The 13,812-nt window shown below is 43.3% G+C and overlaps 1 protein-coding gene across 2 annotated transcripts in view; it reads left to right on the top strand.

Moving 5' to 3' along the window:
- LOC106589075 (importin subunit alpha-7-like) overlaps nt 1-13,505 on the top strand; it is a 28,919-nt gene extending 15,414 nt beyond the window's left edge. The window contains exons 12-14 of one of the 2 annotated variants that reach the window (XM_082970249.1): nt 4,440-8,425; nt 8,529-8,861; nt 9,226-13,505. In XM_082970249.1, the coding sequence (XP_082826375.1) occupies nt 4,440-4,627 (188 nt within the window). In that variant the 3' untranslated portion in view covers nt 4,628-8,425; nt 8,529-8,861; nt 9,226-13,505. Of the gene's footprint in view, nt 1-4,439; nt 8,426-8,528; nt 8,862-8,917; nt 9,147-9,225 lie in introns of those variants that run through there. The other variant, XM_082970250.1, reaches the window with a different exon arrangement.
- Nucleotides 13,506-13,812: the final 307 nt, after the last annotated feature.

Raw genomic sequence — 13,812 nt, 5'->3', positions numbered from 1 at the left:
TCTAGAGATGTTAGATCGTGTTCAAGTCCAGGCTCTGGCTGGGCCACTTAAGGACATTCAGAGACTTGTCCTGAAGCCACTCCTGTGTTGTTTTGGCTGTGTGCTTAGGGTCATCCTGTTGGAAGGTGAACCTTTGTCCTAGTCTGAGGTACTGAGCACTTTGGTGCAGGTTTTCATCAAGGTTCTCTGTTCTTTGCTCTGTTCATCTTTCCCTCCATCCTGACTAGTCTCCCAGTCCCTGCCGCTGAAAAACATCCCCACAGCATGATGCTGCCACCACCATGCTTCACCGTAGGGATGGTGCCAGGTTTCCTCCAGACGTGATGCTTGGCATTCAGGCCAGAGTTCAGTCTTGGTTTCATCAGATCAGAGAATCTTGTTTCTCTTGGTTTGAAAGTCATTTAGGTGCCTCTTGGCAAACTCCAAGTGGGCTGTCATTCTTTTTACTGAGGAGTGGCTTCCGTCTGGCCACTCTACCATAAAGGCCTGATTGGTGTAGTGCTGCAGAGATGGTTGTCCTTGTAGAAGGTTCTCCCATCTCCGGAATGCAACTCCGGAGCTCTGTCAGAGTAACCTTTTGGGTTCTTGGTCACTTCTCTGACCAAGGCCTTTCTCCCCGATTGCTCAGTTTGTCCGGGCGGCCAGCTCTAAGAAGAGTCTTCTTGGTGGTTCCCAATTTCTTCCGTTTAACCTCTCTAGCGGGTGTGGGACACTACCGTCCCACCTGGCCAACATCCGGTGAAATTGCAGAGTGCCAAATTAAAATTAAATTACTATAAATATTTCACTTTCATAAAATCACAAGTGCAATACATCAAAATAAAGCTTATCTTGTTGTTAATCCAGCCGCTGTGTCAGATTTCAAAAATACTTTATCGATTATCGGAGAACAGCGCCCAGCAGACAAATCATTACAAACAGTAACCAGCCAAGTAGAGGACTAACAAAAGTCAGAAATGGCAATAAAATGTATCACTTACCTTTGATCTTCATATGGTTGCACGCCCAAGACTCCATGTTACACAATAAATGTTTGTTTTGTTCGATAATGTCCCTCTTTATGTCCAAAAACCTCAGTTTTGTTGGTGCGTTTTGTTCAGTAATCCATTGGAACAAGGCACGGTCACAGCAGGCAGACGGAAAATCATAAAAGTTCGTAGAAAAATGTCAAACGATGTTTATAATCAATCCTCAGGTTGTTTTTATCATAAATAATCGATCATATTTCAACCGGACAATAGCTTCGTCAATAGAAAAGGAAAAACAAGAAAGGCACGCTCCCGGTCACACGCAGGACTCAAGTCTGGAAATGTCCACTGTCCTCTCATTGAAAGTGGTGTTTCTCCCTCATTTTTCAGAGTAAAAGCCTGAAACAATGCCTAAAGACTGGCCACATGTAGTGGAAGCCATAGGGATCGTGAACTGGGTCATAAGTCTTTGTATGGTGGATAGGCTTTCAATGGAAAACAGCCATTTCAAAATAATAGCACTTCCTGGATGGATTTTCCTCAGGTTTTCGCCTGCCATATCAGTTCTGTTATACTCACAGACATTATTTTAACAGTTTTGGAAGCTTTAGAGTGTTTTCTATCCAAATCTAAATTATATGCATCTCCTAGCTTCTGGGCCTGAGTAGCAGGCAGTTTACTTTGGGCACGCTTTTCATCCGGAGGTGAAAATAGTGCCCCCTACCCTAGTGAAGTTAAGAATGATAGAGGCCACTGTGTTCTTGGGGACCTTCAATGCTGCAGAAATGTTTTGGTACCCTTCTCCAGATCTAGCTCAATGGACAATTTGTTCCACCTCCTGGCTTGGTTTTTGCTCTGACAGGCACTGTCAACTGTGGGACCTTTATGTAGATAGGTGTGCCTTTCTAAATCATGTCCAATCAATTGAATTTACCACACTCCAATCAAGTTGTAGAAACATCTCAAGGATGATTCAATGGAAACAGGATGCACCAGAGCTCAATTTTGAGTCTCATAGCAAAGGGTCTGAAAACTTATGTAAATTATGTATTTCTCTTGTTTTTTTTATTTTTTATATATTTGCAAACATTTCTATAAACCTGTTTTTGCTTTGTCATTATTGGGTATTGTGTGAATTATGGTATTTAATCCTTTTTAGAATAAGACTAACATAACACAGTGGAAAAAGTCAAGGGGTCTGAATACTTTCTGAATGCACTGTTATTATATACAAACACCTTCATATAGTATATGCAAACACATACAGGACACACACACATACAGGACACACACACACACACACACACAGGACACACACACACATACAGGACACACACAAACTCAGCAAAAAAACAAACGTCCTCATTGTCAATGGCGTTTATTTTCAGCAAACTTAACATGTGTAAATATTTATATTTACATAACAAGATTCAACAACTGAGACAGAAACTGAACAAGTTCCACAGACATGTGACTAACAGAAATTGAATAATGTGTCCCTGAACAAAGGGGGGGGGTCAAAATCAAAAGTAACAGTCAGTATCTGGTGTGGCCACCAGCTGCATTAAGTACTGCAGTGCATCTCCTCCTTATGGACTGCATCAGATTTGACAGTTCTTGCTGTGAGATGGTATCCCACTCTTCCACCAAAGAACCTGCAAGTTCCCGGACATTTCTGGGGTGGAATGGCCCTAGCCCTCATCCTCCGATCCAACAGGTCCCAGACGTGATCCGGGCTCTTCACTGGCCATGTCAGAACACTGACATTCCTGTCTTGCAGGAAATCACGCACAGAACGAGCAGTATGGCTGGTGGCATTGTCATGCTGGAGGGTCATGTCAGGATGAGCCTACAGGAAGGGTACCACATGAGGTAGGAGGATGTCTTCCCTGTAACGCACAGCGTTGAGATTGCCTGCAATGACAACAAGCTCAGTCTGATGATGCTGTGACACACCGCCCCAGACCATGACGGACCCTCCACCTCCAAATCGATCCCGCTCCAGAGTACAGGCCTTGTTGTATCGCTCATTCCTTCGACGATAAACACGAATCCGACCGTCACCCCTGGTGAGACAAAACCGCGACTCGTCAGTGAAGAGCACTTTTTGCCAGTCCTCTCTGGTCCAGCGACGGTGGGGTTGTGCCCATAGGCGACGTTGCTGGTGAGGACCTGCCATACAACAGGCCTACAAGCCCTCAGTCCAGCCTCTCTCAGCCTATTGCGGACAGTCTGAGCACTGATGGAGGGATTGTGCGTTCTTGGTGTAACTCGGGCAGTTGTTGCTGCCATCCTGTACCTGTCCCGCAGGTGTGATGTTCAGATGTACCGATCCTGTGCAGGTGTTACACGTGGTCTGCCACTGCGAGGATGATCAGCTGTCCGTCCTGTCTCCCTGTAGCGCTGTCTTCGGCGTCTCACAGTACGGACATTGCAATTTGTTGCCCTGGCCACATCTGCAGTCCTCATGCCTCCTTGCAGCATGCCTAAGGCACGTTCACACAGATGAGCAGGGACCCTGGGCATCTTTCTTTTGGTGTTTTTCAGAGTCAGTAGAAATGCCTCTTTCGGAGCCTAAGTTTTCACAACTGTGACCTTAATTGCCTACCGTCTGTAAGCTGTTAGTGTCTTAACGACCGTTCCACAGGTGCATGTTCATCAATTGTTTATGGTTCATTGAACAAGCATGGGAAACGGTGTTTAAACCCTTTCCAATGAAGATTTGTGAAGTTATTTGGATTTTTTTGAATTATCTTTGAAAGACAGGGTCCTGAAAAAGGGACGTTTCTTTTTTTTTTTTTGCTGAGTTTACATACAGGACACACACAGACGGACACACACACAGACGGACACACACACAGACGGACACACACACAGACGGACACACACACAGACGGACACACACACAGACGGACACACACACAGACGGACACACACACAGACGGACACACAACACAGACGGACACACACACAGACGGACACACACACAGACGGACACACACACAGACGGACACACACACAGACGGACACACACACAGACGGACACACACACACAGACGGACACACACACAGACGGACACACACACAGACGGACACACACACAGACGGACACACACACAGACGGACACACACACACACACACACAGACGGACACACACACACACACACACAGACGGACACACACACACACACACACAGACGGACACACACACACACACACACAGACGGACACACACACACACACACACAGACGGACACACACACACACACACACAGACGGACACACACACACACACACACAGACGGACACACACACACAGACGGACACACACACACAGACGGACACACACACACAGACGGACACACACACACAGACGGACACACACACACAGACGGACACACACACACAGACGGACACACACTTGCATAATCTACCATGTGTATGAATAGATCATGTCTCTCCATCTCCAGGTCTGGATAAGATCGAGTTCCTTCAGAGTCATGAGAACCAAGAGATCTACCAGAAGGCCTTTGATCTGATAGAGCACTACTTTGGAGTGGAGGAGGAGGACCAGAGCCTGGCTCCTCCGGTGGACCAGGCCAATCAGCAGTTCCTCTTCCCCCAGCAGGAGGCACCCATGGAGGGCTTTCAGCTATAACGCCCTCCCTGTCCTCTGGTTCTCATCTGGTTCAACTTAAACAACTGTCACTCATAGCCATGGAGCCCATGGAGGAGTTTCAGATAAAACATCCACCCCCTTATCCTCACCCCATGGAGGAATTTGGGGTATAATCAGTCCCATGTCCAACCATTGCCCGATCCTCTATACCCAGCCTGGCTAGTTTTAGCCCCAACAGATGAAGGTGACAGGTTTATAACAGGCTTACAGGTTTAACTATCCAACCTATATTCCCAATCTTTGAGCTGGCTTTACCTACCATAACAGATCAGACACTTCTAACGGAATGCCACGTCTCGGCTGTAGAGCCAATAGGAGAGCAGAACTCAACCCACTTGACCTGATGATTTAAAAACAAAGCTCTTCACGATCAGTGATCACACAACCAAGGCCAAGGATTGGTCCAGTCCAGGTTTGAAATGCACAGGTAAAATAACAGATACACCGCCAGTACTGTTGATACCCTGATTCTTCTGACCGTAACGGTGGTTTGGTTATTAGTGCTTCCTGTCTGCCCATAGGGATGTCCTTCTTCGGGATGTAGGGGTTTGATAGGTCAAACCTGACCAGTGGGAGAGGTGTGTTATTTAATTTTTACCCTTTTTTCTTTACGACAATTATCTTCCTCGTCCTTATCTGTTTCCCCTCGTTTTAGCTTTTGTCAACCCTGTTTTTCTCCCTGGCCTGTTCTAAAACGTACTGTATCTACATGCACCACCTGAAGACTGAAGTGTCCCAAGAAAGAAGAATGGCCTCTTTACTGTTAACAATAAAACAATCCGGATGTATTCTCAACTCAGAGGCCAAAACCCTCATTCATATTGGTTTCTGTCTATACAGGACATACAGGGTTCCATTAAGCAATTCTGGGGATTCTTAGGAATTCTAGAACTATGGTTTGAAGTGTAGAGCCAAGATTCTCCCCTTCTCGAACTGAGTCCTTTCTCTACAATGTATTTTGTTTTTTGTTGAACTTTTAGCTACTTTTAGTTTTGTGCTTGTGGAGGAGCATGTTTGGGATCTGAATCGTAAAATCAGGTAAACGTCTGGGCTAAGGGAGGGTGGAGGGGGGGGGGGGGGGCTGCGAGGGGGAAGGGAGTATAGGTGTGTGGGGATATTGAAAGATATATAAAGTTACCTAGGTTACTAGCTTGATCCGAGCTTGATATAACTAGCAATATAATATTTGTTGTGTGCCGTGTTCTTAATAACGATACGTTTGAATTATGAAGTGATTCTAACTGTTTAAACAGCACACCGCTGGGGGGGGGGTGACGGGGCCTACGCTCGCCACAGCACGAGAATATGTGATTATCCAAACCAAAAATTATTTTTATATATAAATAGACAGACAGACACTGTCAGATCTCCATTTGGCTTTCAAGGGATTGTTCCTATTTTTTATATAGAGATTAGAGATGATTCCTTACTTGAAAAACACGCGTAACTCAGTCAAACCTTAGTCAGATGGCAACATCAGATTTATGCAAAAAAATATTGAAGTTACTCATTTGCATGTCCGGTTAGGATTTGGTCTTTTCTCTCTTCTTTTGGATTTCTCTGACCCCTGGCATGCGTTCCATATGGCACACTATTCCCTATATAGTGCACTACTTCTGACCCTATGGGCTCTGGCCAAAAGCTGTGTAATATATATATATATATATAGTGTGCCATTTGGGACTTGGCCCTGGTGTAAATATGTTTGTGCTGGCTGAGTTGTACTAGGCCCTGGAATGTGATGAGGTGTTGCTGCCCCCCCCCGGTGTGTCTGTGGTAGGATTTGCATGGTGTTTCTATTGCCTTACCTACTGTCATGGAGTATCCCTTTGCCAAACACCTGGTAGTACGCGCCTGGTAGTACGCGCCTGGTAGTACGCGCCTGGTAGTACGCCGCACCTCTCGTTTGAGAGAGGCGTGGGAGAGAGGCGGGGGGGAGGTGGGAGGGAGAGAGGCAGGAGGGGGAATGGGAGAGGGGAGGCGGGAGAGAGAGTGCCGTAATTTAGGTCTTAGAAAATCTAACAATATATAAGAATTTAATGTCCCATTGAGAAGAGAAAGTACAGGGGACAGAGCTTATCATGTATTAGATGGTATAGTTCAGGGGACAGTTATCACATATTAGTGGTGGTGAGGTAATACCATCTATTGTCTAGTTGGCGGTGAGGTAATACCATCTATTGTCTAGTTGGCGGTGAGGTAATACCATCTATCGTCTAGTTGGCGGTGAGGTAATACCATCTATCGTCTAGTGGGCGGTGAGGTAATACCATCTATCCTCTAGTGGGCGGTGAGGTAATACCATCTATCCTCTAGTGGGCGGTGAGGTAATACCATCTATCCTCTAGTGGGCGGTGAGGTAATACCATCTATCCTCTAGTGGGCGGTGAGGTAATACCATCTATCCTCTAGTGGGCGGTGAGGTAATACCATCTATCCTCTAGTGGGCGGTGAGGTAATACCATCTATCCTCTAGTGGGCGGTGAGGTAATACCATCTATCCTCTAGTGGGCGGTGAGGTAATACCATCTATTGTCTAGTTGGCGGTGAGGTAATACCATCTATCCTCTAGTGGGCGGTGAGGTAATACCATCTATCCTCTAGTGGGCGGTGAGGTAATACCATCTATCCTCTAGTGGGCGGTGAGGTAATACCATCTATCCTCTAGTGGGCGGTGAGGTAATACCATCTATCCTCTAGTGGGCGGTGAGGTAATACCATCTATCCTCTAGTGGGCGGTGAGGTAATACCATCTATCGTCTAGTGGGCGGTGAGGTAATACCATCTATCCTCTAGTGGGCGGTGAGGTAATACCATCTATCCTCTAGTGGGCGGTGAGGTAATACCATCTATCCTCTAGTGGGCGGTGAGGTAATACCATCTATCCTCTAGTTGGCGGTGAGGTAATACCATCTATCCTCTAGTTGGCGGTGAGGTAATACCATCTATCGTCTAGTTGGCGGTGAGGTAATACCATCTATCCTCTAGTGGGCGGTGAGGTAATACCATCTATCCTCTAGTGGGCGGTGAGGTAATACCATCTATCCTCTAGTGGGCGGTGAGGTAATACCATCTATCCTCTAGTGGGCGGTGAGGTAATACCATCTATCCTCTAGTGGGCGGTGAGGTAATACCATCTATCCTCTAGTGGGCGGTGAGGTAATACCATCTATCCTCTAGTGGGCGGTGAGGTAATACCATCTATCCTCTAGTGGGCGGTGAGGTAATACCATCTATCCTCTAGTGGGCGGTGAGGTAATACCATCTATCCTCTAGTGGGCGGTGAGGTAATACCATCTATCCTCTAGTGGGCGGTGAGGTAATACCATCTATCCTCTAGTGGGCGGTGAGGTAATACCATCTATCCTCTAGTGGGCGGTGAGGTAATACCATCTATCCTCTAGTGGGCGGTGAGGTAATACCATCTATCCTCTAGTGGGCGGTGAGGTAATACCATCTATCCTCTAGTGGGCGGTGAGGTAATACCATCTATTATCTAGTTGGAGGTGAGGTAATAGTGTGGTGATTGTGTGTAGGGTTACATCTGATATGTTGTTGTTTTTGCGTTCTACTGTTGAATCCTCCAACCAGGATTTCTGTAAAACGGGAATTTGAGGAAAGTTAACGTAATTTTGCAACTTTGCCGTGTTGGAAAGAAATGGGAATGACAACTTGTAATGTTGCATGGGTCATTGTGATGGTGATAAGTACTATTTGTCATTGCGATGGTGATAAGTACTAGGCATCATGGGGATAAGTGATGGGGATAAGTACTAGGTATCATTGTGTTGGTGATATGTACTAGGGATCATTGTGATGGGGATAAGACGTACTGGATGGTACTGGCGGGGAGTCGGCTCGGGGATGGAGCGGTAGCTAGGTATCATTGTGTTGGTGATAAGTACTAGTCATCATGGGGATGTGGATAAGTACTAGTCATCATGGGGATGTGGATAAGTACTAGTCATCATGGGGATGTGGATAAGTACTAGTCATCATGGGGATGTGGATAAGTACTAGTCATCATGGGGATGTGGATAAGTACTAGTCATCATGGGGATGTGGATAAGTACTAGTCATCATGGGGATGTGGATAAGTACTAGTCATCATGGGGATGTGGATAAGTACTAGTCATCATGGGGATGTGGATAAGTACTAGTCATCATGGGGATGGGAAGTACTAGTCATCATGGGGATGTGGATATGTACTAGGTATCATGGGGATGTGGATATGTACTAGTCATCATGGGGATGTGGATAAGTACTAGTCATCATGGGGATAAGTACTAGTCATCATGGGGATGTGGATAAGTACTAGTCATCATGGGGATGTGGATAAGTACTAGTCATCATGTGGATAAGTACTAGTCATCATGGGGATAAGTACTAGTCATCATGGGGATGTGGATAAGTACTAGTCATCATGGGGATAAGTACTAGTCATCATGGGGATAAGTACTAGTCATCATGGGGATAAGTACTAGTCATCATGGGGATGTGGATGATAGTACTAGGTCATCATTGTGGATGGGGATGATAGTACTAGGTCATCATTGTGGATGGGGATATGTACTAGGTATCATGGGGATATATATACTAGGTATCATTGTGATGGGGATATGTACTAGGTATCATGGGGATATATATACTAGGTATCATTGTGATGGGGATATGTACTAGGTATTGATGTGTATTATTCTCTGTCCCTCTCATTGGGTGCATTTTAAATGGCACTGTATTCCTCGTTTTGACAGGAGCCACCTAAGGGAGCCTCTATATCAGACAGGGTGTCATTTGAGATGAAAACACAGATCTAACGACAACCAGGGTTTGGCAAGGGATGCGTCTTTTTAATTTCGACCGTGACGAACCTAACCGCAGATATTCTAGTAAAGAAGATGTATTTGCACACACACTTCATGCATACAACACCAGCAGACAATACACTGTACACACGGACGAGTGTTACACAACAAGGAGAAACAACTTCCATAATCCACTTTTTTTTCCTATTTTTTTTTAATGATCCATGGGTTTTCTTTTTCTTTCTGTGTTCTTATTTCCACAGGTTTGGTTTTCGATGCAGTATGTTCATTCAAGGTTTTCTTGCATCGTTTTTGCCACTTCCTTTTTTAGGCACTTTTGAAGTTATGCAGTTAGAAAACATGTTTTATTAAATAATGCACCCACCCACAGTGCAATGCTCTTTGAAAAGATTAGCTTAATACTGGAGATGGAAGGTAATGACATAACGGATTATTAAAGTGAAACAATCACATTCACAGCATCATTTCATACCTCCCTTAAAGAATATCAGAGATAGTTACATTTCTGTTATTTTCTTGAGGAAGTGCATGGTGTAATTCTTGATATTAGGGAAACCTATTTTCTCCCTTCTCTGCTACATTGACTGAAGATGGTTTGATGTTATGCCCTTAGACACAGATCTAGGATCAGCTTACCATCAATCATAACCTTAAATATAAATTGGGGGGGGGGGGCCGTTAAAGCAGAACTCAGATCAGTGTCTATGGGTTGAGTGGAGCTTATGGATCCAAAGTCTGGTAGTGTGTGACCTTTTCACTGACTGCAGTTGTGTGAGGGAAGAGACATATGATTATGTTCCCATCGGAGTCTGGTAGCAACTTGTTCTGTGCATCCCTCCATTTCCCCTTGTGGAGTTGAACCGCCAGGGTTGAGCTAAACAACATCGGAATAGTAGCATTTTTGGATTGTTTGGTAGCAAAAAAAAAAAGTGAATGTGGACAATGGGGTTAAAAGCTGTATGTTTTATTTCAAACTTTTCACAAAGTCTGAAGTGTCTTTTTTGGAAAGATATCTGTAACGCAGCAGGTTTTCCTCATTTTGGGGGGTGACTTCATATGCTAGCTATGAGAGGACCCTTGTCATTGCACCTGTTTATATAGCAAGTCATTCCCTTATGCTTATATTGTCCTACCTGATGTGATGTCTCGGGAGGTTGAGGGCCATGGCTTTATGCAATGTCTTACCCTATTATATGTTATGGTCTGCAATGATGAGGGGGATGATTCGTGGTCTGCAATGGTTTTGGACACGTTGTGCTTTGGTTGACATGCAAAATGTATTCAAATTTGTTAAGAGACAAAGCTTGGCATTGATCTGACAGAGAGCAGTAATGGTCATAGACTACAGGCTATTTTAAGATTCTATGCACCATGGTTCTCTAAAAGGGAAATGGTTGTCCACAGAACAAGTGATCTCCAAACAGACATCTGAGACTAAATAAATCTAGAAACGAATGAAACATTAGCTAAATAACTTTCTCTACATCACTAACATGTGAAGCAGCATTTTATATATTAGTAATGTTATTTTTTTTTCTTATTTTTTTTTTTTCATGTCTACTTTTGTGTGCAGTCTATCAACAAAGACTACCAGAATAGTAAGATATTAAACAAATCAGTGGATCAAATATATATTTCTAATTGTTAAAAAAGGAAAATGCACTCCTATTCACTGAAGTGCCAATCTTGACCAACTAAAGACTTGAGGTTGATTTAAATGTCTCTTGACTTAGTGATCATAATCTTTTTTTTTCTTTTTTTTTTCTTGAATGTGTACGTTTGTAGTGAACAATACTGTTGCTGTATTTTCCTTATCTTCTAGTTCCATGACTTGCCGTGGTTTCTCTAAACAAGTGGCATTCTTTACTGCTTTTTGCACACAAAAAAAACTGTGGGATTGGGTCAGAACAGAGGAATAATTTAATCAGCAACAAAAAAGAAAGAAAAAAAACGTATTTTATTCTATCATGGTGATCCGTCTAAGTGAATAATGATGCTCTTTTCTTCCATTTGAATGTGTTTTCACTGTGCAGACCTCAAGCTGATGCAACTGCAGGACCGCCAGTCCAGACATGGGTTTGATTAGAAAAAGACAGAGCCATCAAGTGGAATTTTAGGCTGAGACAGACTGCACTGCACATTTAGATCCCTGAGTTTTTCCTTAGTCAGGTAACATGCTCTAGAAAAGCTCCGGGCCCAGGTTCAGGTCAGTTATAGCAGGCCAATACAGGGCCACGTGCAGTAGCAAAACATTTTCAAACATTGCAGATGGAGAAGCCACAAATAGAGCCACCGTGATTCATTATTCTACATTTTAGAGGCATGTTTGTTCTACATATAAATATTTCTATTTTAATGTTCCAAACTGTTGTGCCCTGCTGAACGGTCTGCTCAACTTGAACTTCCATGTTGGCACGACCCATCTACCCACAAACAACTAACAGCCACACAATGAGTAACCCATCTACCCACAAACAACTAACAGCTAATTCAAAATGGAGACTTTTTTTTTTTTCTTGACTTTGTGGTGCTTTGCCGTTGTATGTATATTGACTTGGATATGGAGGGTATATAATTATTATTGGCTGTCCAGACCCAGTCACTCAATCAACCAATCACTTGTCCAGAGACAACTTTGAGCTATGTCTTGATTTAGCACAGTGAATCAGAAGCTACATCCTTGGCTGAGAATGAACAAAACCTACCAACCAACCAGAGCTGCAATAGAATATTCTCTAAAAGTCAGCCATCCCCAGGGATTCATTTAAGACTGCTTCCCAAAGTGCATATCTAATGTACTACTTTTAGAACAGGGGTCCATGGGGCTCTGGTGAAATGTAGTGCATTAAATAGGGAATAGACTTGTCATTTGGGACAGAATTTTCTTTCCTTCCTTCCCTTCCCCCCTCTCTCTTCAGTGCAATTAACAGAGCTTAATGAATGATACACATGTGTAATGATTTCTGCAAAGTGCTGAAATGCTTCATATGGCAATAGTAGAGGGCCAGGAGGTTTTTCCTGACCAGGAGAAAATCAAATGTTATTTGTCACATGCGTCCAGTACACCAGGTGTAGATCTTACAGTGAAATGCTTACAAGCCCTTAACCAGTTTTAAGAAGGAAAAAAAGGTGTTAAAGTATTTATTTACTAAAATTACGGTGTCTCAAATGGCACTATATTCCCTATAGCAGGGGTATTTTCTCTTCTACTTGATAATGAATTGCACACATCTGGTGTCCCAGGTCTAAATCAGTCCCTGATTTGAGGGGAATCACCCATCTGGTGTCTCAGGTCTAATTCAGTCCCTGATTAGAAGGGAGAAATGAAATAGTGCAGTGAAACTGGCTTTGAGGGCCCTATATAATCCACTACTTTTGACCAGAAACCTATTGGCCATGGTCAAAAGTAGTGCACTATATATGAAATAGGGTGCCATTTGGGAGGGCCTACTGGGTTGTAGTTATTTCCTATAGGCCTGTCAGGCCCTATGGTCAGAAATAACTGCTACCCCTAGGCAAAGATTTGAAAAAGAATGAAGATAACATTTAAATGGGACTTTTCTTGTCGTCCGTCCTAGATCCTGTAAATGTGTATATCTTCGAAAATCCCAAGCCACGCCTTTAGTGCTCAGCGTTATCAAATAAATAATGCTATCTATTCTACAATTGTTTACAATGCGAAATGTTTGTAAAGTATTTTTCGTATGTCATAACTGACCAGTCTTGATGTATACTCTTTGATCCTCTCATTTATCTTTCGCAATGTATTTATTTTTAAAACAATTGTTTTTTTTTGTTTGTTTTTTTTTGCTTACGATTACCCATCTTATACTGTGACTTGACTTGACTTTACCGACGATATGAATGAGTGACGAGAAACTGATACACTTCAACGGAACATGACACAAACAGGAATACATAAACAAACAAAAAAATGCATTAACAAATATTGGAAATGTATACAAGTGAAAAAGTTAAGTGGAAACTGTAAAATATATATATATATATTAAAACAAATGTTGCAACCCTTTCAATGTCTGTTGATTTTTTTTAACGCAACATGTAAAGTTTTGGTCCCGTGTTTCACGAGCTGAAATAAAATATCCCAGAAATGTTCCATGTGCATGAAAATCTTCTCTCAAATGTTGTGCACAAATTTGTTTACATCCCTGTTAGTGAGCGTTTCTCCTTTGCTAAAAATAATCGATCCACCTGACAGGTGTGGCACATCATGAAGCTGATTAAACAGCATGATCATTACACAGGTGTACCTTGTACTGGGGACAAAAGGCCACTCTAAAATGTGCAGTTTTGTCACACAACACAATGCCACAGAT

This window comes from Salmo salar, chromosome 27 (genome assembly GCF_965601325.2).
Source record: "Salmo salar chromosome 27, fSalSal1, whole genome shotgun sequence".
Classification (NCBI taxonomy): Eukaryota; Metazoa; Chordata; class Actinopteri; order Salmoniformes; family Salmonidae; genus Salmo; species Salmo salar.
The sequence above is the reverse complement of the archived record's forward strand: the minus strand, read 5'-3'. Positions and strand labels throughout refer to the sequence as shown.